At 42.1% G+C, this 27060-nt stretch overlaps 1 protein-coding gene across 1 annotated transcript in view; it reads left to right on the top strand.

Moving 5' to 3' along the window:
• The first annotated feature begins 6929 nt into the window (after positions 1-6929).
• The window catches only part of HADH (hydroxyacyl-CoA dehydrogenase), a 62616-nt gene continuing 42485 nt past the window's right edge, over positions 6930-27060 (top strand). Inside the window, exon 1 of the mRNA XM_049885563.1 lies at positions 6930-7147. Coding sequence (XP_049741520.1) covers positions 7016-7147 — 132 coding nt within the window. The 5' untranslated portion in view covers positions 6930-7015. The remainder of the gene's footprint in view (positions 7148-27060) is intronic.

The following is a 27060-nucleotide window of genomic DNA, read 5'->3' as shown; positions in this document are numbered from 1 at the left end:
TTCAAAAATGGTTGTTGCAGTACATTGACAGGGAACTGCCAGAAATTCAAGCCAGAGGTAGAAGAGGATGTGGAAGGAGGGATATCATTGCTGATGCCAGATGGATTTTGACTGAAAGCAGAGAATACTAGAAAGATACTTACCTGTGTTTTATTGACTATGCAAAGGCACTCAACTATGGATCATAACAAATTATGGATAATATTGTGAAGCATGAGAATTCTGGAACACTCAATTGTGCTCATGCAGAACGTGCACATGGACCAAGAGGCATTCATTCGAACAGAACAAGGGGATACTGCATGGTTTTAAAGTCAGGAAGGGTAGCATCAGGGTTGTATCCTTTCATCACACTTATCCAACCTGTATGTTGAGCAAATAACCTAAGAAGCTGGATTATACGGAGAAGCCCACAGCATCAGGATTGGAGGAAGACTCATTAACAACCTGTGATATGCAGATGGTAATAGGGAGACTGGAGAAATTTTGATATGCTTGATAGTAAGAGCATAGAATGCCTGAAGAGATTTTGGGGAGAATTATGGACATTGAGGGTAATTTTGATGCAGGTCCAGGAAGAAATGAGGAATTCCATTGAGAAACCTTCTACTGCCATGAATAGAATGTTGCTAGAAATATGGATGATAAATGTGCTTCTGGTAAGGATTTAAAAGGAAATGACGAACACGTTATTAGACACTGGAGGAAAGTTGATTCTTGCTATAAAGTGGCAAAGACCTTGTCTGAACTATGTTTGAATGTTTGGTAGAAAGTAAAACATAGAAGTAATGAACTTGGGTATTTAGCTGAGGAGATTTCTCAGCAAGATCTTAAAGGGGTACCATGGTTTCTCCTTGCTACTTAAAGTAAAATGCAAGAAAAAAATAGATTTAGAAATGAACCGTGCAAAAAACCATTAAAACATAAAGATTTGGAAAATTTTGTTATATAAACTAAAAAGGCATGTCCTGGAATTTTCAACAAGGGTATGGCTCTAAATCTTCTCCTAAAGAAATCAGACCTGTGAATGATGGATCTAATCAACAAGAGGCTGCAGAAATACTGTGAGCTTAGAATGAAAGGGACAGAGACAGGGTGAAATGAAGGAAAGCATCTGGCTCCAAGAATTCTTTAGGCAGGAAATGGGCCAAAGGAGCTACCTGGTTGAGAATATCTGTTGTCTTCCTAGAAAAGGAAGGCAGCAGCACCCTGGGAGCAGTTCCAAGATCAGCAGAACTGTTAGAAGGAGCAAAAGTGGAGTCATTGCTTCTAGGTTTCAAAGGGTGGAGCCACCACGGCCACCTCTGTTCTGGAGAGTGAGACTGCCAGCTCTGGAGGGTAGAGGTGCTGTTCAAGTGGGCCAGGAGAATGGGGACACTGCCCAAGGGTGAGCAGGCAGAGCTGCCATGCCTATGAACCAGAAAAAATGGGGTGGCAGCCCAAAGTTGAGAGGGTAGGACTGCCATGTCAGTGGGCCAGGAGAACAGAGCTGTCTAGGGCTTAGGGGCTGCGGTCACCATTCTCAGGTGTACCAGGAGAATGGGGTTACCCAAAGCCAAGGGAGCAGGACTGCTATCCTAGGGGGCCTTGAAGGCAGGGCTGATGCCTAGGGCTAAGGGGCCTATACCAAAAATCCAGAGTGTGGCTAACTCCAAAAGTCAGGAAGGCAGAGCCATTGCATAGATGTGCCCAGAGGACAGAGGATTATTTTCAAAAGCCTTGAGAGTTGAAACTTTCCTTGCTTAGTTTTGAACTTGCTTAGTACCCATGACCCTTCTTTTCCTCCAATTTCTCTAATTTGGAAGGAAATGTCTATCCTGTGTCTACTCGACCAGTGTACTTCAGGAACAGATAACTTGTATTCTAGGTTTCATGGGTTCACAGATGGAAAGGAGTTTTGCCCCAAGATGGAACACACCCAAGGTCTCACCCATACATGATTTAGATGATTTGGAAAATGAGATTTTGGATTTACAGTTGATGCTGTAATGGATAGAACCTTTGGAATGATATGATAGGGTCAATATGTTTTGCACGTGGGAAGAACATGAATTTGGGGGGGCCAAAGGGTAGAATGTTATAGATTAAATTGTGACCCCCAAAATATGTGTTGTAATTCTAGCTCCTGTAACTGTGCATGTAATCTATTGTAATCACCGTTCATAATACAATCTAATACAATTAATCAATCAGTTGAGGTCATACCAGTGTAGGGTAGATCCTGAACCTGATCTGTTACAGGTTATATAAAGAGCAGCATAAACACAGGGACATGTAAGCACAAACTAGGGAAGGCAGAAGCCATGTGAAAATCAGCTACAAGCCAAGGACCAACGAACACCAGGGACTACTGAGAGGGAAGGAAATCAACATGGCTGAAACCCTGATTTGGACTTTTAGCCTCCAGAACTATGAAAGAATAAATTTCTGGTTTTTGTAAAGCTACCCACTTGTCATACCTATTATAGCAGTCCTAAGAAACTAAGACTAAAATCAAAATCAAACCAGATGCCCTCAGGTCAATTTCAACTCATGGAGACCCCATATATTACAGAGAACTGCACTCCCTAGGGTTTTCAAGGCTGTGACCTTTCGGGAGCAGAGTAGCAGGTGTTTCTTCAAAGGCACTTCTGGGTAGGTTCGAATCATCAACCTTTCAATTAGAAGTTGAGTACCTGACAGTTTGTGCCACCCAGGGGCTCCAGAAACTAAGACAGAGGGGTGTGATTAGTACCTACCATGTAGGGTTCCTGTGAGGGTTAAATGAATTGATTCATGTGAAGCACTTAGAAGAGTGAAGAACATAGTAAAAGGGGTCAATATACGGTGGCTGCTACTACATGGAAAACCATTTAACGGAAGTGTGTGGCCTGTAAGAAATACTCCAAGGGATGACCATTATTTTTAGCATTATTGTTAAGGCTAGTAAAACGGTTAGCTTCAGATACATGAACGTCACACCTGAAAATTCTAAGAAAAATCAAAAGGTGTGGTTTGTGTCAAAGGACATATTCTGTAGGTCATTCTCCCCTATGGCAATAATGAAATTGTATTGTGCTATCACCCTTACTTGGTGGTCCTTGTGATTTGAGGCAAACATTTGGAGATTGCTGGCTGAGGTTAGAACTGTAATCCATTCTCAATACTTCTGAAATCTTTCACTTCCCATAAAATACAAGGAAAATCTTGGCCTACATTCAGTGAATCCCACGGCCATTAATAAAAAACAAATCCATTGCCATTGAGTCGATTCTGACTCATAGTGACCCTACAGGACAGTAGAGCTGCCCCACAGGGTTTTTAAGGAGCAGCTGGTGGATTCAAACTGCCGACCTTTTGGGTAGCAGTGGAACGCTTAACCACTGCGCTCCAGGGCTCCATTAACGCTTAGGGTGAAATATGCAACTGTTTCCCCTTGTGTGCAAATCCCATGCTGGAGGTAGAGAAACATTCTGTCTCCCTAGCAAGAATCCAAATGAACTCTTACCCAGACTGCAGAATACGTCTAAAATCAAGATTGCATTAGCTGTACTACCCACCACCCACTTTCCTCCAAGAGGAGCATTTCATGCAAACGCTTGTTGTAGGTGCGTATTTACCACTTTGTTCCCAGGAATCCTGCGCTTCACACTTTCTAGCACTGGGAGTGCCATACTGCTCTGTAACAGAGAGAAACATTTTCCAAGCAGGGGACAAAACGTAGGTGCAAAGGAGATGATATCGAGGTGACTGCTGGCATGACAGAAAAACCAAGAAACATATTTAAATTCTATTTTTTTTTTTTTTTTAGGCTCAAAAGGGTAAATGTATTTGTAAAGTTGTTCAGTGTTTCAGGATATTAGAGGTCTTGCTGATACGTATTATATAAGTCATTCTGAGGGCATATTTTAGTAGGATATACAAATCTATTACTGGGCCCTTCTCAAACTAACTATAAACTATACTTCTTGATTATGCAAACCATATGATTAGTTCTTTGAAAACACTGCTGATGATAGTGGCAACGTCAGCCCTCATTAATTTTGCAGTAGTTAAGCTCTTGGTTGAACTTTCTAGACTTTGCTGTGGTATCACTCAGCAGCTACAGCTTCTAGTTTTCTACTATATAAAATCTAAAAATTGCTCAACACAGGAGACACAGCATTAATTTTTCACTCTTTCCCCAGTAAGTCAGAACTCATTAATTTCCCACAAATAGAAGGAAAATTCTGCCTCACTGAATGAGTCCCGCCTCCATTAATGCTTCTGACTCTTTGCACACCCTGTCCTTAGGTCAACATGTCTATCACATGACAGTGTAAAGACTGGGTGTCCGCTCAGATCCCTGCCTGCCTACTCATAACTCACGATGACCAGAGAGCCTTTGATATTTTTTCTGCCCAACGGGACTTTGTTGGAAGCAAAGAACCTACCGTACTCCCTGCTTCTGCAGCTCTCGAGGGCCACCACCATGCATGTTTTCAAATAATGCTTCTTTGATATCTATTTTTTAAGTATTACAGTGATCCATTTATGGGACAAATCATATAAAAGCAGTGATTACTCACTCCATTCTCTGTGCCAGCCCTGTTCTTTGTTAAAGCGCTTGTTGTCTCTGGGTTGGTTCAATGGTCATGGCCACACTTCCCAATAATCCGCTCTCTCTGCAGAAAGAAATGAGGCATGACCCCTAGAAAAGGGTGAAGGTACAGGTCAGGGGCCACAGAAATTCCTACCCGGTTGCCAAAAGTCCAAGGTCACACTTGGGAAAAGTTTGCAGTCCTTGCAAAAGAAGGATTCTGTTTTAACTATCATCTGACCAGGACTGGACAGGAGGAGGGGCAAGGGAAGTCCTCCAGCTTCAAAAGACAGTAAACAGGGTTTAGACTCTTAGTGGGAAACTGGAAAGTTATTTGTCTGACCACTTCTTTCAACAGACATTGGAGCCTGGGGAGTTAAGTGTTGGCAGGTCAAACAACACACTAATGACGGAGCCAAGACTGTTAACTCTCACTATACTGTTTTCTTTATACCACACCTTTGCATCATGGAGACCACCTCAGATTTGAGAATTGCTAGAAAATCCTGTAGCGGTTAATTTTTTTCTTTTGAGGAAAATAAGTCACAGATCTCAAAATGTACCATATTAAGGCATTATGTTTTGTATTACACAAAAATTTTATTTTTAAAAAATATATTGTGACACCATAACACTGTAACTGGTATGTTTGGCCTTGTATTGCATAAACCTTGTAAATGAGAAAAACTAACACCCGCCTGAACAAATTTGAGTGCATCCTCATTTATCTTCCTAGCTTCACCTTTAACCACATCTAACTCCTCACCCTTTCCCCAACTGCAATGCTTCCTCATGTTTCTGCCTTTGCTCATGCTGCTTCCTCTATCCAAAATTCCTTTCTCCATAAACTTACCCATTCTTCAAGCTACTAGGTTTCTCTGTGTAATCTTTTCTCTTTCTATTTCCACAGGTTTTGGGAATGGTCAAGTCCTAGACTCTAGTGGTTAATGGAGTTTAATTATGTGGATAGAATGCTCTCTTCCCAAACAGTAGTGATCTCCTTAGTATTGTCCTGAGCCTAAGAGGGCACTCAACAACAGGACTTCTCCCATATTCCTATAGAACTAGTTATAAAATAAGATCAGATCAAAGGAATGATGAACACAGATTCACCATGATAGTTATTTCTGGTAGGGGAGGCCAACTTTTGTTTGGATGGTGGGTTTGTGGGTCCTTATTAAATATTTTAAAGTAAATTAATAAACAATTTTATAACACTATGGAAAACCTGGTGGTAACAGGTTTTTTGTTTGTTTTTTATCTACACTAACTTTAATCTTGACCCGACGGCAATGGGTTTGGTTTTTTTGGTTTAAGGTGCCAAAACCCGTTGTAGTCAAGTCGATTCCTACTCATAGCGACCCCATAGATCGAGCAGAACTGCCCCATAGAGTTTCCAAGAAGCGTCTAGCAGATTCAAACTGCCAACGTTTTGGTTAGCAGCAGCGTAGCTCTTAACCACTGCGCCACCAGGGTTCCTATCACTAAGGTACAGTAAAAAAACTAGAAATTATTCACCCTAGTGCAAAGATTGGCCTAGGTGGTCCCAAGTCTTCCACTATCTGGAAAGACATTCCTTTCTTATGTTTTCTAACATTGCATTGCTCTTTGATCTTAATCCGTCCACGTGTTCACTGCATTGATCTCTGGTTAGCTGTAAAGTGGAACAGTGAAATACACACTAGATAACTGTTTTGGATATCGGCAGTTTAAGTTTCCTTCCTTCTTAGCAGAAACGATCAACACCCGCTGGAAATAAACGACACAGTGCACATTTTAGATTCCAATACCACAGCTGCCAAACAGCAAATAATTACTCAGTGCCTAGTTGTGTACAGAACTCCCTGTCCTTGGAGTCGATTGCGACTCAGAGGTACGCACAAAACCAAACCCGTTGCCATCGAGTTGATTCTGACTCATAGGAACACTATAGGAGAGAGCAAGAACTGCCCGCATAAGGTTTCCATGGAGCGGCTGGTGGAATCGAACTGCAGACATTCTAGCTAGCAGCAGCCTCTTAGCTCTTAACCACTTACAAATCAACACCGCGCACTTTGTTATGTTATACAAGGCGCCCGTGCCTTTTCCAAGGGCGGGCCGGTGCTCAGCCCAACAAGGGAACGCGAGCGTCCCAGCTCGCCTCAAGACTCGGAACAGACTCGCTCGCCAGCTCTGGTGCAGCTCTACCTGCAACTAGTCGGCCACTCCCAGCGCAGCACAAGGCGGTGGCCTGCGCCGGCCCACTCGGGCCCGGACGCAGCGCACAGACGTTCAAACGTGGTAGCCCGCGGTCTCGGCCAATGGGTGGAGCGGGCCGCAAGTCCCCGCCCCGCCGCTGGGTGACGTCACAGAGCCGCGCGGGACGGTGGGGCCATCTGGGTCTCCGCCCCCAGAGATCGTCTTGCCTTGGTTCCCTCGCTGACTGGGACTTGTCGCTGTCGCCGCCGCCGCCGCGCCATGGCTTTCGTGACCAGGCAGTTTGTGCGCTCCGTGTCCTCCTCGTCTGCCGCCTCGGCCTCTGCGAAGAAAATCACCTTCAAGCATGTGACAGTCATCGGCGCCGGGCTGATGGGGTCAGGCATCGCCCAGGTGAGCCGCCCCGCGGGCTGCGGGTCCCGCTCGCTTTAGTGCCCACCCGAGGCTGGCAGCGACCAGCAGGGGGTGTCCGGCCGGGTGGCCACCACCCACCGGAGACCGGAGGACTTTTCACCCCTCCCCTCCCCTGTGTAGTCGAAATATCTGGAGTCGGGGCCTGCAAAGGCTCAACAGGCTCCATTCGCCCAGAGGCTAAATGCCCTCGGACTGAGTCTCGGCTTCCTCGCCTCTAAAAGTCCAGCTCCTTCCAGGGGCCAGTGAGGTTCTGTGGAGAGTGTTCGCGAAAGCACGAGGAACCGAAACACGGCGGTGCAAAGGAAACCAAAAGGCAAACCAAACCCGTTTCCGCTCATAGGGACCCTATAGGACAGAGTAGAACTGCCCCGTAGGGTTTCCAAGACGGTAAATCTTTACCGAAGCAGACTGCTTCATCTTTGGGTGGGTTGGAACCGCCGACCTTTTAGTTAGCAGCCGAGCACTTTAACCACTGCGCCGGGGCTGCTTGTGCAGAAAGAAGGCAATATTATATGTGCCCCCCATAACGTGTTTCCTTCTTACTCACTTCAAGCAGGAATTTGCTTCCTGAAACCTGGACTGCCATCATTTTTTAAACTTAATTTGCTAGTTTTTAAAAATAACTGCAGTCTTTGCTCTCCTAAACGGTCCCCTCTCTCCCGCGTGTGTTTCTTTTGCTGGTTACAAAGAATAATAATAGCCATCCTTTTTGTAGTATTTGAGAAGGTCACTTAATCAGAGCTTGCTGACCACCTGGACTTGGTCGACAGTAGCATGAGGCAAGTTTGGCCCTTGACTTGGTGCCCTCCGTGCAGAGAACTGTGCTAGGTTTAGTGCTGGGGAAAGGTGGGAGGGAGAAATAAAGCTGCAGACTGGCCTTCTACTCTGGAGGAGTCTCTAATCTCACTGCACATTTCAGGACTATACCCTGCTCACCCTGTTCCAGGCCAGCTGTGGTTCAGGGTCCGTTGTGCAGTTGATTTCCTGGGATACTGTAATGCTTGCTTTTCATTTATTTTTAACGAATACATCCCAGCTGACGTTGGAGGACCATGATTTTCATATTTGGGCTGATTATATTCTTAACATTTCAACTCTTTACAACTTGAGTTGTTGGGGAAGGGAAAGTAATTTTTCTTGATGGAGGAGCCTCAAGTTCAGTATCTACAGTCACAGCAGTTCAATTTTTCAGCATCTGTTTCCAACCAAGGGCTCACTTTTTTGCTTGCTTTTAAAATAAATCTCTCTATTGTCATAAATCTTAATTTTTTCCGCTCTGCAAAGTTTTTGCAATATGTTAGATTGATTGCATTTTCTCCTAAAATATATGTTTCTGTAAATGTTTCATCCTTCTGACTTCTTACAGTCTTCCATTTCTCTGAATTGAGATCATGTTTTTGAAGATACATTGCCTTTTTTATTGTGTAGGTGCTGTAACTTCCAGATTATGGTGTCCCCATAGTCTGTGTTATACATGGGATGGAAGGAAAAAGCCACTTTAACCTAAAAATTTCGGATGTTATACTCAAGACAGAGTTTAGCTTGAGAGCACTTTCATCCCTCTGTTCAACCCACATCTCCCAAGGTTGTGAGAGTGAGATTTGTGTGGGCAGAAATAAAATACTTGTTTAAAACCACACACCTGAGGAGCCCTGATGGTTCAGTGGTTAAGCGCTCTGCTGCAAACCCAAAGGTTGGCAGCTCTACAGGAGAAAGACCTGGTGATCTGCTTCTGTAAAGATTACAGTCTAGAAAACCCTATGGGGCAATTTTACTCGTGTCACATGTGGTCACTAAGAGTTGAAAGTCGACTCAATGGCATCTAACAATAATAACACAATATCTTAGTCATAAGATATCAGAGCCATAAGCCTCTAATGACAATAAAGGAAATGGATCCAGAAAATATTGTGGATGGTGTGCTTGAAGACATCAATGGAAAAAGATTAGAAACTGAATAGAAGGCATCACCTTTTGTACAAAATCAAGGTTGCTCAGTTCTTGGAATACAGCATCCATTATTGGCCACATAAAGGGATTATGTTGCATGAAAGACACAAGGGAAACTCAAAATTCAGGTGTGGTATTGGAGCTCTCATATGAGAAGAGAGGGATGAGAAATGATAGACATTAATGGGGAACACAGACTTGTGGATCAAATCCTTTAATAACTGAGCCAGGGAATACTTTTTGAAACTTGAGAGGGCAAAAAAGCTATTTGCCCCACAGCTTAGAAACATAACGGAACTTGTGATTCCAAAAGGTGATAAAGAAATCTAAATAGTGGACAGTCAAAAAGAACAATAGTTCCATCCTTACACGACAGGGTTTAAGAGTGCCTCAGCCACTTTATGTGACAGTCATAATCCTGTGAAGGAGAACCATGCTTTCCTGCAAAACATCTCTGTGTCACTCTCAGCTGGTTGGTTTCAGCAGCGTTTTCATTCTTTATGTTCCTTTACTGAGACGAGCTAAATTTCTTTTGCTTATTGAGTGCCACTGACTAATTAGTTGGTGTGTTTTGAGTACAGATTCGCCCCAGCTCAGGGTAATGGTTGCAAGTTTAGGCCTGGAGTTGGATGTGGCCTGAATGTTAGCTCTGCCTCATGCTGGCTCTTAACATGGGAAAGTTGCTTAACCTGTGTGCTTTGGTTTCCTCATCTCTAAGGTAGGACCAGTGCTAGTATTTGTAGGAGTATGGGGAGGATTAACTGACTTAACGCATGTAAAGCACAGCCCACAATCTGGCACCTATTAAGAGCTCAGGAGATGTGATTTGTGATTATTATCTTAATTGCAGTTATCCCTGTCCTGTTGCCCTTTTCCCCTAATATCTGCTCCCATCCCTGATTGTTGCTGCTGAGATAGGCCTATAATGTTTAGGTGGAGAGCATTTGACGTGACTATTTGTTCCATCTGGCTTAATTTTGAATGCAAATGCTAGTTGGTACTGCAGTTCGTTTACAGACCTCTGAAAAGAGAATGGGCACTTTTTATCTACCTCTCATTTTATTGTTAAATTTCATCAAAGCCTTTAAAACACAACCACAGATCATGGTGCTAATTCACACTTAAGTCTCCTAAACTCCTCATGAAGTAGTTTTAATTTTAATCAAGATGCAGTTCTGTCTACAATTTTAATTTTTTAAATAATTTTTATCATATGTTCCAGTTCGTGCTGAGCAGGATGAAAAAAAAATTAAACAGATTTTTGGGGGCCTGGTAATTCCATTTGTCAAAGAATTAAACAGTTTAAGACAAGTGAGGTCCCTGCTTAATTACATTTGATCAGAGCACAGGCCATTTGTCTGTTTGTATTCTCCAAATGTATTTATTTTGCCTGTCATTTGTTTGTTTTAAATTTAAAGGAAAAAAAAAAACTCTTAGGCTGCTGGTTAATATTTAAGTAAGGCTAACTTGTTTTATGTGTTTGCCCATTATACACTTCTGACTTGGTTCTGATTGCCTTTTATCTTCAGCTGCGTACTTAGGTTGGAAAGGAAGCTTAGACCATTCAGTGATCCTTGGGTGAGGGACAGGTTTTTATGTTTTATAAAGGAGAAAAAAGAATTTTCTTTTTCTCCAGTTTATAGACTGAATACTGTATAAGCTTTGCCTCATGCATTTTCTTTTTTTATGTGAAGATCCCAGAGAACTCATTAAATCACTGGTGAGGAGGAGTGGGCTCCCTGGGAATGAAATTCCGTAGGCTTGATCTCTCAGGGCTCATCAGCATAACTTTTCGTTTCAGTGCGCTACTCTTCTTTGAGGAAGTGAGGAGGTTTGTATTCTGAAGGGGTTGGACATGGGTTTTTCTCATCCAGAGCTGTTTTTGGGAGTGCATCTTTCTTAATACAAAAAGTTGGCATTTCTTCTGCGGAGAGCACCTTAAGCTGTTAAAACAAAGGGATAGGGCATTCCAAACTACTCCTGTTACTGTGCAGTGTTTGAGGAGGACTGAAGACCGAAGTGGACCTGAAGGCTTTTCTTTAGCCACTGAACTTCTCTTATATCTTCTCCCTGCCCTGAACTCTGAATTTTCTGATGCTGAATAGAAGGGTGATCAGAGTTGCTTTGTATTTCTTTTGTGGGGGGCGGTTAGGGGGACTTTATTCTTTCATTCTGCTACAGTGAATTGAACATTTATGTTTGCTTGAAAAACAGTGCAGTGGCCTGGGAGAAGTTTCAGGATCACAAGAGATAGGCACAGTCACCTGACCATAAATACTCCTTTTGACGGTTCTTTGTGGAGGGAATATTTTTATTCCTAGATATTAACTTCTACTCAAGGCGATGGATACATCTGTTTGTCAGAAAGCTCTTGCCTCATTTCCTAGGTTGTTGCTTAGTTCTTTATTGGGTTGTTCTCTGATCTTAACTGATGTACTGGGATAGTAAAACCACCTTCTATGGACGTATTAGCATTGCACTTGGGGCAGGGTAGAAGATACTGTCATTCCCAGAGCAAAGTAAGGCTGACAGGTAAAAAAAATAATGCCATGGAAAATGGTTGAACATTTTGTAAAGCAGAAATGGCCCCTCAGTCAGGTTTTGGTTTTTCTCTGCCATGTCCTAGATCCAGCCTTACTATCTCCTGCCTCTTGCTGAGTTTCAAATTTCCTCCCTTACTCGATCTGTTTCCTCACGTATCTGCCTTAGGCACACACTTGCTTGCCTAGTTTTACTGGGACCATAGGAAACCCTGGCTTCATTCCAGTTCAAAGCCCTGTGGAGGACTTGTATTTCCACAAGATTCCCATAGGGATCTTGTTCAAATGTAGATTCTGATTCAGTGTATCTGGGTTGGAAAGGCAATTTTCAGCAGGGGTTCGAATTGGAATGAACCAATTTGAAGCCATACAGGAAACTAATTCTGCTGCTCTCTATTCTGTGTTGCTCCCTGGATTATGCTAATAATGTTATGGTTTCTGGCGAGTGATCTGCTGATGGGGAGGGGCAGAAAGAGCTGACTTGACAGTACAGCCTCTGAGGTGCCTGTGCCGGAATTTGAGTCCCAGTCCTCCTTCTCCTAGCTGTATGAACCTTGGGCAAGTTACTTCAGCCCTCTGCCTCTTTCCTTTCTGGAATAATGGTACTGGCCTACAAATTTTAAGATTTAAATAAGCTAATATGTATAAAAGTGCTTAGAATAGTACTTGCCATTGATTAGTAACTGTTTAGTAAAAGTTAGCTGTTTTTGTATAGGTCCATCAGATCTAATCTGATGATGCTTTCTCTTATTTTAGATTCTCTTAACTATCTTTAGAACTGTGTTTAAACAGTTCTAAAGATTTTAAGACTAATTATGTGGGTTGTTGAGAAAGGTAATCTTAGTGCTCAACTTTTGGGCGTTACAATGAGTTCATACATATAATGCATTTAGAACAGAACCTGGCATTTAAAAAACACTACAAATGTGACACTTTATTCTGTTCAGAGCACTTTGACATCTGCCATCTCATGTGACCATTAAGTAATTATCCCTGCAGAAATGATACTTGGGGTCAAGGGTCAGAGGTGGAGCTAGGGCTGGAACTCAGGTCTGTTAGATCCTGGTTAGCTGACTGGAGATTCCTGAGGCTGAGAACCATCACAGTTCTGCCTCTACCTCTGGCCCCTGCTGTCTTGTGGGGAAAAGTGTGTTGCCCTTGGGAAGGAGATTTGTGGGTATGTGAAGTCAGTGGACATCAGCTTGGCCTCCCCTCGGCTCTAGACTCAAATTTAGAATCACCTGCTGGTCATCTCCATCTAGATGCTCTGTTGCCATCCCTGTGCCCGTAATAAAGACTCAAATACAAAGACTCAAACACACCTGCCAAGACTTAATTAATTCATCATGTGCCCCCACCCCCACTTCTTCCCAGAGTTTCCTCCTCCTAATATTGTCATTGTTCATCTAACTACATACACTGAAGATGGTGTCATGGGCAATGTCTCTTCCATCCTTGAAAAGGCTTTGTAGCTTTCCATTCTGAGGAGGGCTCTTCTACTCCCTCCTTTGTATTTCCTGGACTAGGCCCTGTTACCTGAATTGTGAGAGCATCCTAATTGGTGCTTTCAGCAAAAATCCCACTCATCCTAACAAGCCTTGACAGGTTATTTTTCCTAGAAACCAGTCTGAGTTTGTGTCTACCCAGAAGGTGTCCTCATTACATGTCTTTCAGGGATTCTTAAATATAACCAAGACTTGGTTGAGATGCTGTCGATATGTACAGTTATCCCTTTTCCAGGATTTGTAGGAGGAGGGAGGAAAGTCTTGGGAGAAATAGAGGTATTTTCACTACATTACCAACTCTGGAAGCTTATCGAGTTTTTTTTTTTAATTGTTTAACAGACTTTTCATCTAAAAACGGAGGCATGTTTTCTTGGCTCTTTAGATATACTTTTTGAAATATAAAGATACAAGTCTTAAAAAAGGAGGTCAGCCAATGAATTTAACTGTTTCAAGAACAAACCAGCTGGTCACAGTAGTGGTGGTTGGAATTCTCAACAAAATGCCTTTTTCTGATTGTTGAGGTTAGTGAATACAGCTTATGCTGTTGGCAGAATTCAGAGCATTGCACAACCAGAGATAATCATACGCCTAGACTTGCCAGTTCTGAAAGAGGCAACTGATTTATGGCTTTACTCTGTGGATCAAATATTGAGAACGCAAAAGGATAGCTAGCAGCCTCTGGGCACAGTCAGCTGAGGGAGAGCCCTGAACAAACCAGCTGGTCATGGTGGTGGTGGTTGGAATTCTCAACAAATTGCCTTTTTCTGATTGTTGAGGTTAGCGAATACAGCTTATGCTAATGGCAGAATTCAAAGCATTGCACAACCAGAGATAATCATAAACCTAAACTTGCCAGTTTTGAGAGAGGCGACTGATTTATGACTTTACTCTGTGGATCAAATGTTGAGAGCCCAAAAGGATAGCCAGCAGCCTCTGGGCACAGTCAGCTGAGGGAGAGCACTGACTTAGTGTACTTATTCTGGGGATTGGGAGGAAGACCAAATTCAAGTGGTAGGTGGTTCACACAATGTTGATATTTTTCAGAAGCAATGTAATCTTGATGACATGAAGCTGCCTTATGGTGTAAGGGCAAATGGGATACCTCCTTCCCCCCTTGGAGCTGTGTTGAGAAGGAGAGGATGGGAAAGAGACTAGTTACTGGACTAGTTGATGTAACTCTCACAAATTCACTACTCCGCTTATGTTTCGGAGAAGCTGCCTCAAATCTGGTCATACATTTGGAAAAATATAAGTTCAGTATGCTTCTTCTTGGCATGTTTACTTGGCTCTGTGGCCAGATTACTCATGGCCTTTGACAAGTATGCTCTTCACTCAGCCTATTTTTATAGCTCTGAAGCACTCTTGTCTAAAAATATTTCCTCTCTGGCTAAACTTGCCTTCCACCAAGCCTAGAAAAGTCATGGAGTCGAGGACATAGCCTTCAAATAAATTTTTTTCCATTGCAGAGTTCTCATCCTCAAGGCATAACGGCATGTAGGTCACTATCAGAAAACAAGAGTTCTTAATGGATTGGCTTAAATTATGGTCACTTAAGCTTAAATAGTGATAGAAATGATACCAGAGATCACATATTAGAATTTTGTTAAGACCAAAGACTTCTTCATTGCAAATACTTTTTTTCAACAACGTAAACAGTGACTCTACATGTGGACCTCGCCAGATGGAATACACAGGAATTAAATTGACTATGTCTGTGAAAAGAGATGGTGGACAAGCTCAATATCATCAGTCAGGAGAAGGTCAGGGGCCAAATGCAGAACAAGTTCAGGTTGAAGCTGAAGAAAATTAGAACAAGTCCACGAGAACCACAAGTACAACTGTGAGTATATCCCATGTGAATTTAGAGACCATCTCAAGAGTAGATTTGATGCGTTGAACACCGATGACCTAAGACTAGATGAGTTGTAGAATGACATGAAGGGCATGATATCTGAAGGAAGCAAGAGGTCATTAAAAAGACAGGAAAGAAAGAAAAGACCAAAGTGGATATCAGAAGAGAGTTTGAAACTTGCTCTTGAACATCAAGTAGCTAAAGCATATGGAAGAAATGATGAAGTCAAAGAGCTAAACAAAAGATTTCCAAGGGCAGTTCAAGAAGACAAAGTAAAGTATTATGTTGACATGTGCAAAGACCTGGAGTTAGAAAACCAGAAGGGAAGAACATGCTCAGCATTTCTCAAACCGAAAGAGCTGAAGAAAAGATTCAAGCCTCAAAGTTGCAATAGTGGGTAAAATACTGAACAACGGAGGAAGCATCAGAAGAAGATGGAAGGAATACACAGTGTCATTGTACCAAAAAGAATTGATCGACTTTCAACCATTTCAGGAAGTAGCGTATGATCAAGAACCGATAGTATTGAAGGAAGAGGTCCAAGCTGCACCAAAGACATTGGTGAAAAAGAAGGCTTCAGGAATTGACAGAATACCAATTGAGATGATTCAACAAATGGATGCAGTGCTGGAAGTGCACACTTGTCTATGCCAAGAAGTATGGAAGGCAGCTGCCTGGCCAACAGTCTGGAAGAGATCCATATTTATACCTATTCCCAAGAAAGGTGATCCAACCAGATGCAGAAATTATCGAATAATATCATTAATATCACATGTAATTAAACGTAGCCGAGTTTCATTCAAAAGTGGTTGCAGCTGTACATCAACAGGGAACTGCCAGAAATTCAAGCCAGATTCAGAAGAGGATGTGGAACGATGGATATCATTGCTGATATCAGACGAATCCTGGCCGAGAGCAGAGAATACCAGAAAGATATTTACCTGTGTTTCATTGACTATGCAAAGGTATTTGACTGTGTGGATCATAACAAATTATGATAACATTACAAAGAATGGGAATTCCAGAACACTTAATTGTGCTCATCAGGAACCTGTACAGAGATCAAGAGGCAGTCACTCGAATAGAACAGGGGGATACTGAGTGGTTTAAAGTCAGGAAAGGTGTGTGTCAGGGTTGTATCCTTTCACCGTATTTATGCAGTCTGAGTGTTGAGAAAATAATTGGAGAAGCTGGACTATATGGAGGGGCATCAGGATTGGAGAAGGGCTTATTAACAACTTGTGCTATAAAGATGACACAACCTAACTTGCTGAAAGTAAAGAGGACTTGAAGCACTTGCTGATGAAGATCAAAGACTACAGCCTTTAGTATGGATTACACTTTAACATAAAGGAAACAAAAATCCCCACAACTGGACCAATAAGCAACGTCATGGTGAACGGAAAAAATATGGCAGTTATCAAGGATTTCATTTTACTTGGATCCACAGTCGACACCCAAGGAAGCAGCAGTCAGGAAATCAAAGGATGGACAGCATTGGACAAATATGCTACAAGAGACCTCTTTAAAAAAAAGAGTTGAAAAGATGTCACCTTGAGAACTAAGGTGTGCCTGATCCAAACCATGGTGTTTTCAATCACCTCATATGCATGTGAAAGGTGGACAGTGAATAAGAAAGACCAGAGAAGAACTGAAGCCTTTGAGTTGTGGTGTTGGCAGAGGATATTGAATCTACCACAGACTTCCAAAAGAAGGAACAAATCTGTCTTGGAAGAAGTATAGCCAGAATGCTTTTTAGAAGTAAGGATGATGAGATATTATCTCACATATTTTGGATGTGTTATCAGGAGGGACCAGTCCCTGGAGAAGGACATCATGCTAGGTAAAGTGGAGGGTCAGCAAAAAAGAGGAAGACCCTCAAAGAGTTGGATTGACACAGTGGCTGCAACAGTGGGCTCAAGCATAGCAGCAGTCATGGGGATGGCGCAAGACCAGGCAGCGTTACGTTCTGTTGTACGCAGGGTCCATATGAATCAGAACCGACTCATGATGGCACCTAACAACAACAACAAACTTCAGTGCCAGAAGAGTCTTCCTTATTTATTGTAAAAATAGCAAATGTCTATGGGAGGAACAAAAAAAGGCCTTTATCCTTTTGTGTTCTCCTCCTCGACTACCATCTCCTTCCCAGAAAAGTAACTTGGGTGGTATTGTTGCATAATTGAAAATAATGAGTCTCATTGGTTTCCTTAAATCCAAGACACATGAAATTGTTTTCTAAATAAGAACCCTAATCATATAATTATTTTCATATTATAAGAGGCCCTCAGCTATGCTGTTAGGGTTATTGGACAATGGAAAGAGCCCTAGACTTCAGGTGACCAGTTCTCATCTTGGCTTTACCATCAGATGTATTTGTTCAGAAGCTCTGGTGGTACAGTGGTTAAGAGCTCAACTATTTTCCAAAATGTCCAAAGCTTGAATCCACCAGCTGCTTCTTAGAAACCCTGTGGGGTAGTTCTGCTCTGTCTGATAGGATCTCTGTGAGTTGAAATCAACTCAACAGCAATAGGCTTGGTTTTTTGTTTTTTATTTTTTAATTGACTAACCCACTGCTATCAAGTCAATACTGACTTAATGAAAGAGTAGAACTGACCCATGGGGTTTCCAAGGCTGTGATCTTTACGGGCACAGACTGCCACATCTTTCTCCCCCAGAACAGCTGGTGGGTTTGAACCACCAACCTCTTGGTTAGCAGTCAAGTGCTTTAACCACTGCCCCACCAGGATTCCTTTAATTGACTTAAAACCCGTTGCCATCAAGTAGATTCCACTTCATAGCGACCCTTGGGACAGAGTAGAGCTGCCCCATAGGGTTTCCAAGCAGCAGCTGGTGGATTTGAACTGCTGATCTTTTGGTTAGCAGCTAAGCTCTTAACCACTGCACCACCAGGGCTCCTTAGTTGACTGAAGGCTCTGGGTATTAGCTACTTTTTTCTTACTGTCCTTTTCAAACTAATAGTGTGATTTCTCATAATTCTAAAATAACTTGAAAGGTCACGTAATGTTTGTTATAAAGGGCTCGTAGCAACAAAACCAGTCATTATTTCTTGAGGACTTATTCCTAAAATAATTTACAAATTCCGGTGTTCATTTCATGAGTACTAAGTGTCTCCCTGAAAGGAACCCTGGTGGTGCAATGGTTAAGCACTTGGCTACTAACCAAAAGTTTGGGAGTTTGGACCCACCAGCGGCTCCGCAGGAAAAAAGACCTAGTGGTCTGCTCGCATAAAGATTATAGCCACAAAACCCTATGGGGCAGTTCTGCTTTGTCAGATAGGGTCACTGTGAGTTGGAATCAACTTGACAGCACAGAACAAGAAGTATCTCCCATGTATTGGGGCCTGGGAAGTGTAAGATGTGGTTGCTGCTCTTAAGGAACCCACTGTCCAAAAGAAATAAGATATGAACAACTAACCATAATAAAGGCATGGATTGTCTACCTGTCATATCTGGGATTTAGCCTGAGGCAGTCAAAAGTTTTAAATAATTTAGGTAACCCTGGTGGCGTAGTTGTTAAGAGCTACCGCTGCTAACCGAAAGGTCGGCGGTTTGAATCCACCAGACACTCCTTGGACACCATATGGGGTAGCTCAGCTCTGTCCTGTAGGGTCCCTATGAGTCAGAATAGACTCAGTGTCAACAGGTTTTTTTTTTTTTAATGTTAAGGTGCCTTGAGTTACTACATATAAAAAAGGCTTTTAAACATTTAAAGTGTACTATGACACATAGGTTGTATCTTATTACGGTAAAGAAAAAAAGACATTAAAAAAGAATATGATGATTAAAGGGACGATATGCCAGGAGGATATAACCATATTAAATATTTATGTACCCAATGACAGGGCTGCAAGATATATAAAACAAACTCTAACAGCATTGAAAAGTGAGATAGATAGCTCCACAATTATACACCACTGTCGGTGAAGCACAGAACATCCAGAAAGAAGCTCAATAAGGACATGGAAGATCTAAATGCTACAACCCACCAACTTGACCTCATAAACATATACAGAACACTCCACCCAACAGCAACCAAGTATACTTTCTTTTCTAGTGCACATGGAACATTTCTCTGGGATAGACCACATATTAGGTCGTAAAGCAAGCCTTAGCAGAATCCAAAACATCAAAATATTACAAAGCATCTTCTCTGACCATAAGGCGATAAAAGTAGAAATCAATAACAGAAAAAGCAGGGAAGAGAAATCAAACACTTAGAAACTGAACAATGCTCTGCTCAAAAACGACTGGGTTGTAGAAAACCTCAAGGGTGGAATAAAGAAATTCATAGAATCCAATGAGAAAGAAAGCACTTCCTATCAGAACCTTTGGGACACAGCAAAAGCAGTGCTCAGAGGTCAATTTAGATCAATAAATGCACACATACAAAAAGAAGAAAGGGCCAAAATCAAAGAATTATCCCTACAACTTGAACAAATAGAGAGCAACAAAAGAAACCCTCAGGCACCAGGAGAAAGCAAATAATAAAAATCAGAATTATATGAAATAGAGAACAGAAAAACAATTGAAAGATTTAACAAGACCAAAAGCTGGTTCTTTGAAAAAATTAACAAAATTGATAAACCACTGGCCAAACTGACAAAAGAAAAACAGGAGAGGAAGCAAACGACCTGAATAAGAAATGAGTTGGGCAATATTACAACAGACCCAACTGGAATTAAAAGAATCATGTCAGATTAGTACGAAAAATTGCACACTAACAAATTTGAAAACCTAGAAGAAACGGATGAATCCCTAGAAACACACTACCTACCTAAACTAACACAAACAGAGGTAGAACAACTAAATAGACCCATAAAAAAAGAAGAGATTGAAAAGGTAATTAAAAACTCCCAACAAAAAAAAAGCCCTGGCCCGGATGGCTTCCCTGCAGAGTTCTACCAAACTTTCAGAGAAGAGTTAACACCACTACTACCAAAGGTATTTCAGAACATAGAAGAAAACGGAATACTCCCAAACTCATTCTGTGAAGCCACCATATCCCTAATACCAAAACCAGATAAAAAAAAAAAGACACCACAAATAAAGAAAATTACAGACCTATATCCCTCATGAACTTAGATGCAAAAATCCTCAACAAAATTCTAGCCAATGGAATTCAACAACATCAAAAAAATAATTCACCATGACCAAGTGGGATTCATACCAGGTGTGCAGGGATGGTTCAGCATTAGAAAAACAATGTAATCCATCATATAAATAAAAGAACCACATGATCTTATCAATTGATGCAGAAAAGGCATTTGACAAAGTTCAGTACCCATTCATGACAAAAATTTTCAGCAAAATAGGAATAGAAGGAGAATTCCTCAACATAATAAAGGGCATTTATACAAAGCCAATAGCCAACATCATGCTAAATGGAGAGAGCCTGAAAGCATTCCCCCTTGAGATTAGGAATCAGACAAGGATGCCCTTTATCACCACTCTTATTCAACATTGTGGTGGAAGTCCTAGCCAGAGCAATCAGGCTAGATAACGAAAGTGCGTCCAAATTGGTAAGGAAGAAGTAAAAGTATCTCTATTTGCAGATGACATGATCTTATACACAGAAAACCCTAAAGAATCCTCAAGAAAACCACTGAAACTAATGGAAGAGTTCAGCAGAGGATCAGGATACAAGATAAACCTACAAAAATTAGTTGGATTCCTCTACACCAAGGAAAAGAAAAATTGAAGAGAAAATCACCAAATCAGTACCGTTTACAGTAGCCCCCAAGAAGATAAAATACTTAGGAATAAATCTTACCAGAGTCGTAAAAGACCTATACAAAGAAAACTACAAGACACTACTGCAAGAAACCAAGAGAGACCTACATGAGTGGAAAAACATACCTTGCTCATAAATAAGACTTAACTTTGTAAAAATGTCTATACTACCAAAAGCCATCTATAGATACAACACAATTCCGATCCAAATTCCAATGACATTTTTTAATGAGATGGAGAAACAAATCACCAACTTCATATGGAAGGGAAAGAGGCCCCAGATAAATAAAGCATTACTGAAAAAGAACAAAGTGGGGGGCCTCACTCTACCTGATTTTAGAACCTATTATACCACCAGGGTCAAAACAACCTAGTAATCAGGGTCAAAACAACCTAGTACTGGTATAACAACAGATACGTAGACCAATGGAACAGATTTGAGAATCCAGACATAAATCCATCCACATATGAGCAGCTGATATTTGACAAAGGCCCAAAGTCAGATGGGGAAAAGATAGTCTCTTTAAGAAATGGTGCTGGCATAACTGGATATCCATCTGCAAAAAAACAAAACAAGACCCATATCTCACACGATGCACAAAACGCAACTCAAAATGGATCAAAAACCTAAATATAAAATCTAAAATGATAAAGATCATGAAAGAAAAAATATGGACAATGCTAGGAGCCCTAATACATGGCATAAACAGTATACAAAACATTACTGACAATACATAAACAGCAGAAGAGAAACCAGATAACTGGGAGCTCTTAAAAATCAAACACCTATGCTCATCCAAAGGCTTCACCAAAAGAATAAAAAGATTACCTATAGAGTGAGCTACTTGCATCAGGTGGACACTTGAGACTATGTTGGCATCTTCTGTCTGGAGGGGAGATGGAAGGGTAGAGGGGGTTAGAAGCTGGCAAAATGGTCACGAAAAGAGAGACTGGAAGGAGGGAGCGGGCTGTCTCATTAGGCGGAGAGTAATTGGGAGTATGTAGTAAGGTGTATATAAGTTGATAAGTGAGAGACTGACTTGATTTGTAAACTTTCACGTAAAGTACAATAAAAATTATTTTAAAAAATCATTAAAAAAAAGTTAGCTACAGACTGGGAAAAAGTTTTTAGCTATGACATTTCTGATCAACGTCTGATCTCTAAAATGTACATGATACTGCAAAAACTGAACTACAAAAGACAACCCAATTAAAAAATGGGCAAAGGATATGAACAGGCACTTCACTAAAGAAGACATTCAGGTAGCTAACAGATAACATGAGGAAATGCTCACAATCACTGGCCATTAGAGAAATGCAAATCAAAACTATAATGAGATTTCATCTCACTCCAGCAAGGCTGGCATTAATCTAAAAAACACAAAATAATAAATGTTGGAGAGGCTGTGGAGAGACTGGAACGCTTCTACACTGCTGGTGGGAATGTCAAATGGTACAACCACTTTGGAAATCAATTTGGCACTTCCTTAAAAAGCTAGAACTAGAACTACCATATGATCCAGCAATCCCACTCCTTGGAATATATCCTAGAGAAATAAGAGCCTTTACACGAACAGATAGATGCACACCCATCTTTATTGCAGCACTGTTTACAATAGCAAAAACATGGAAGCAACCAAGGTGGCCATCAACGGATGAATGGATAAATAAATTGTGGTATATTCACACAATGGAACACTACACATCAATAAAGAATAGTGAGGAATCTGAAACATTTCATAACATGGAGGAACCTGGAAGGCATTATGCTGAGTGAAATTAGTCAGTTGCAAAAAGACAAATATTGTATAAGAACTTGAGAAATAGTTTAAACTGAGAAGAAAACATTCTTTTGTGGTTACAAGAGCGGGGAGGGAGGGTGGGTGAGGGGTGTTCACTAACTGGATAGTAGAGAGGAACTACTTTAGGTAAAGGGAAAGACAGCACACAATACAGGGCAGGTCAGCACAATTGGACTAAACGAAAAGCAAAGAAGTTCCCTGAATAAACTGAATGCTTCAAAGACCAGTGTAGCAGGGGCAGGGGTCTGGGGACCATGGTTTCAGGGGACATCGAAGTCAATTGGCATAATAAAATCTATTAACAAAACATTCTGCATCCCACTTTGAAGAGTGGCGTCTGGGGTCTTAAACTCTAGCAAGCAGCCATCTAAGAGGCATCAATTGGTCTCAACCCACCTGGCTCAAAGGATAATGAAGAACACCAAGGAAACAAGGTGATTATGAGCCCAAGAGACAGAAAGGGCCACATGAACCAGAGACTACATCATCCTGAGACCAGAAGAACTAGATGGTCCCCAGCTACAACCGATGACTGCCCTGACAGGGAAAACAACAGAGAAACCCTGAGGAAGCAGGAAAACAGTGGGATGCAGACCCCAAATTCTCATAAGACCAGACTTAATGGTCTGACTGAGACTGGAAGGACCCTGGTGGTCATGGCCCCCAGACCTTCTGTTGCCCCAGGACAGGAACCATTCCCGAAGCCAACTCTTCAGACATGGATTGGACTGGACAATGGGTTGGAGAGGGATGCTGGTGAGGAGTGAGCTTCTTGGATCAGGTGGACATTTGAGACTATGTTGGCATCTCCTCCCTGGAGGGGAGATGAGAGGGTGGAGGGGGTTAGAAGCTGGCGAAAAGGACACAAAAAGAGAGAGTGGAGGGAGAGAGCAGGCTGTCTCATTAGGGGGAGAGTATTTGGGAGTGTGTAGCAAGGTGTATATGGGTTTTTGTGTGAGAGACTGACTTGATTTGTAAACTTTCACTTAAAGCACAATAAAAATTATTAAAAAAAAAAAAAAGAAGGCCTGCTTCAGGTGGTTAAGGAAGCCCCCAAACCCCACTGCCTTTCTTTTTAAATGGAGCGGGATCACAGCCTTTTCATAAAAATGGAAGGAGGCAGAAGAGAAAACCTGAAAAAGAAAACTGAAAGGGGACAAGTCCTGAGATCAAAAGGTGTAAGAGCAAATGCACAATATAATAATTTACTTTAGAAATCTGAACCTGGATTTAGTCATAGACCACAGACCCTTGCAGGAGGAGGAAGGGGGCTACCTAGAATAAGAATAAGCTCTTGTGATGTGCCAGGCACTGTTCTAGGTGTTTAACTTGTATTAATTCATTTAATCCTCCCTGTTTTTACAGGAGGAAACCCTGGTGGCATAGTGGTTAAGTGCTACGGCTGCTAAGCAAAAGGCTCACAGTTCAAATCCACCAGGTGCTCCTTGGAAACTCTATGGGGCGGTTCTACACTGCCTTGTAGGGTCCCTGTGAGTCAGAATCGACTCAACGGCAGTGGGTTTGGTTTTGAGTTTTATTTTTACAGATGAGGAGATGACCAGCAGAGGTTAAGGAATGTTTTCTGTCTCACAGTTGGCAGAAGGCCTCCAGAGTCTGGCCCTTGTCCAGCTCAGTACTGTCTCAGACTGTTTCCCTCAGAGCCAGCCATGCCTTGCAGGGTCAAGAACTGCACTTGAGCTCTGGATGCAAACAGTCAGACCCCAGTCAGGCCCCAGGCTTTCAGTGCTTATGGTTACAATGAGAATAACACCATGCCCCCAGAGGCTGTTAGGAGGATCAAATGAGATAATTTACGTGGAATGAAAGCTCTCTGAGAGTAGGGGATTTGTTTTGTTCACCACCTTATTCCAGGGCACGAAACAGATTCCAAGTTACTGTTTTTACTCAAATAATGTGCATGTTATTATATGTTTTCTTTGCCAGCTGCACCCTCCCTCACTCAGGTATTTACATAAGAGTAATGTGCTAATTTTTTACAGCAACAGTTAAAAAATACCCTCGTTATTGGCATAAAAACACAGTAATAGAGGGCAGCAGTCAATGAAGGAATGAGGGCAGAGAAGTGCTCAGCACGGTAGTCTGAGTGGTAGTTCCCATCCGTTCCACAGATGTGAGGGGAAGGAGGCAAAAGAGCTCAACTCTGAGAAGCTTCATTCTTTGTGACCTTTGCCATAGGTTGAAGCAAGAAAAGTGGTGGGAGAATGAGCAATTACTGGCACTTGATGTTGCTGTAAGTACTGAATACCGAAGAACGTGCCCCGCAGTAGTGAGGACTGCGTTCCTGTTGGGGGCACATGTGTTGAGTTGGGTGTTCTGTTTGGGGGAACCAACCTGGTGTAATTAGCAGTAAGCCTGGTGGTAACGATGCAATTCCTTTTCCTGTTAATGTCAAAAATAATTATATGCTCGTTTAATGCAGATTTTAGCATAAATGTCGTTTCAAGAGGACAAACTACAGAACAATAAAGTGACACATCTTTAAAATTGATATTTGATGCTTGTGGGCAGAATTTGTGTGTGATGATGATCATTCCCAAGTGGCAAACAAAGCCCTGAAGTTGTCAGGATGGGTTTTTAATGTATTTTGTGAGTAGGCAGTTTTTCATTAGTGTTATCGAAGTCAAACTAGGGAAACTGAGTAAATAAATATAAAAGGGATCATGAGGCTGCAGCTTCCTGGTGTTAACCCGGCATCGGTGATTCAGTTATAGGAACACAAACTCATCTGTTATGTTGATGTCGTTAATTTGAATTGTATCGGTTTTATTTAATTTATAAATTTGGTTTTATCATTGTGAAGTTCTGTAAGTATAAGGTGTCTCAACTTGATGGCAGCTAACAGCAACTCCCTTTTATTTAAGTGTGAACTGGAATAGCTGTGTTAGTTTAGAGGTGCTCATTAAAGAGCTTGGCTTTGAGCTCAAATTCTAGTAAAAAGGCCAGACTTAATGGTCTGACTGAGACTGGAGGGACCGCGGAGGTCATGGCCCCAGACTCTCTGTTTGTCCAAAACTAAAACCATTCTCAAAGCCAACTCTTCAGACAAAGATCGGAATGGACTATAAGACATAAAATGACACTGCTGAGGAGTGCGCTTCTTAGCTCAAGTAGACACGTGAGACTATGTGTCTGGAGGTGAGACGAGAAGGCAGAGGGGGACAGGGCCTGAGCGAATGGACACAGGAAATACAGGGTGGAGGGAAGGCGTGTACTGTCACATTGATTGTAGGGAGAGCAACTAGGATCACATAATGATGTGTGTATCCGTTTTTGTATGAAAAACTGACTTGAATTGTAAACTTTCACTTAAAGCACAATTAAGAAAAAAAAAAAGCTTGGCTTTGGCGTCCCAGGGACTTGCTTGGTTTAGAGGTATTCCGTACTAGATAGTATCTCTGTGGCATTTCTAGAGTTACTCAATCTCTCTCAGCTATTGTTTTCTCATCTGGGAGATGAAGATAGTAGTTCTTTTCAAAGGTTGAGCATCAAATTATCAAAAACTTAGCAGCTAATAAGCGTCAGCTGCTGTTCTAGGTGCGGAGGTATAGTGGGGAGCAAAGCCGCTGCCTTCGTGCCACTTAAATTCTAGTGGTGTCAGCTGCTGTGCGGTCAGCGCCAGCTCATGGGATTCCACACACAATGGACCAAAACACTGCCTGGTCCCGTGCCATCCCCGTGACTGGTTGTGGGTAGGGCCGTTGTGATCCATTGGGTTTTCATTGGCTGATATTTGGAAGGAGATCACCAGGCCTTTCTTCCTAATCCATTTCAGCCTGGAAGCTCTGTCAAAACCTGTTCAGCGTCGTAGTAACACATAAGCCATCACTGACAGATGGGTGGTGACTGCGCACAAGATGCATTAGCCAATCGAACCCAGGCCTCCTGCATGAAAGGCAAGAATCCTACCACTGAACCATCAGTGCCCTTGAAGCTAAATGTAAAGTAGTAAAGCTGTGTGGGGCAAGAACAGCGCATAGTGTGTAAACCCTGGAGCGAGATCACGTAGCATCAGATCAGATGCCTTCATGTTATTAGCTATTTTAATTGTTGCTGGGAAACATCTAGGAATACTGAGGAGGGGCACATAACTCCAAAGGGACAGGGAAGGGTTCCTGGAGGAGATTACAGTAAGACATGAAGTATTAGCCAGGTGAACGGTGCAGGTTACAGGTGTTCCACACAGTGGGAGAGCTCCAGAAATGAGTATCACCCGTGGTTAAGACTCTCAGCATGGCTAGAGCATAACACATGGGGCAGTGGTGGTTCGTGGTAGAGCTCTTGCCTTCCATGGGAGAGACCCAGCCTCGGTCCCCAGGGCCAGTGCCCCTTATACGCAGCCGCCACTTGCTGAGGCTTGTGTATTGCTGTGATGCTGAACAGATTTCAGCAGAGCTTCCAGACTAAGACAGACTAGGAAGAAAGGCCTGGTGATCTACTTCTGAAAATCAGCCAATGAAAACTCTATGGAT

The sequence above is a fragment of the Elephas maximus genome, chromosome 5 (assembly GCF_024166365.1).
Source record: "Elephas maximus indicus isolate mEleMax1 chromosome 5, mEleMax1 primary haplotype, whole genome shotgun sequence".
Taxonomy (NCBI): Eukaryota; Metazoa; Chordata; class Mammalia; order Proboscidea; family Elephantidae; genus Elephas; species Elephas maximus.
This window is presented reverse-complemented; position numbering and strand designations above follow the sequence as displayed.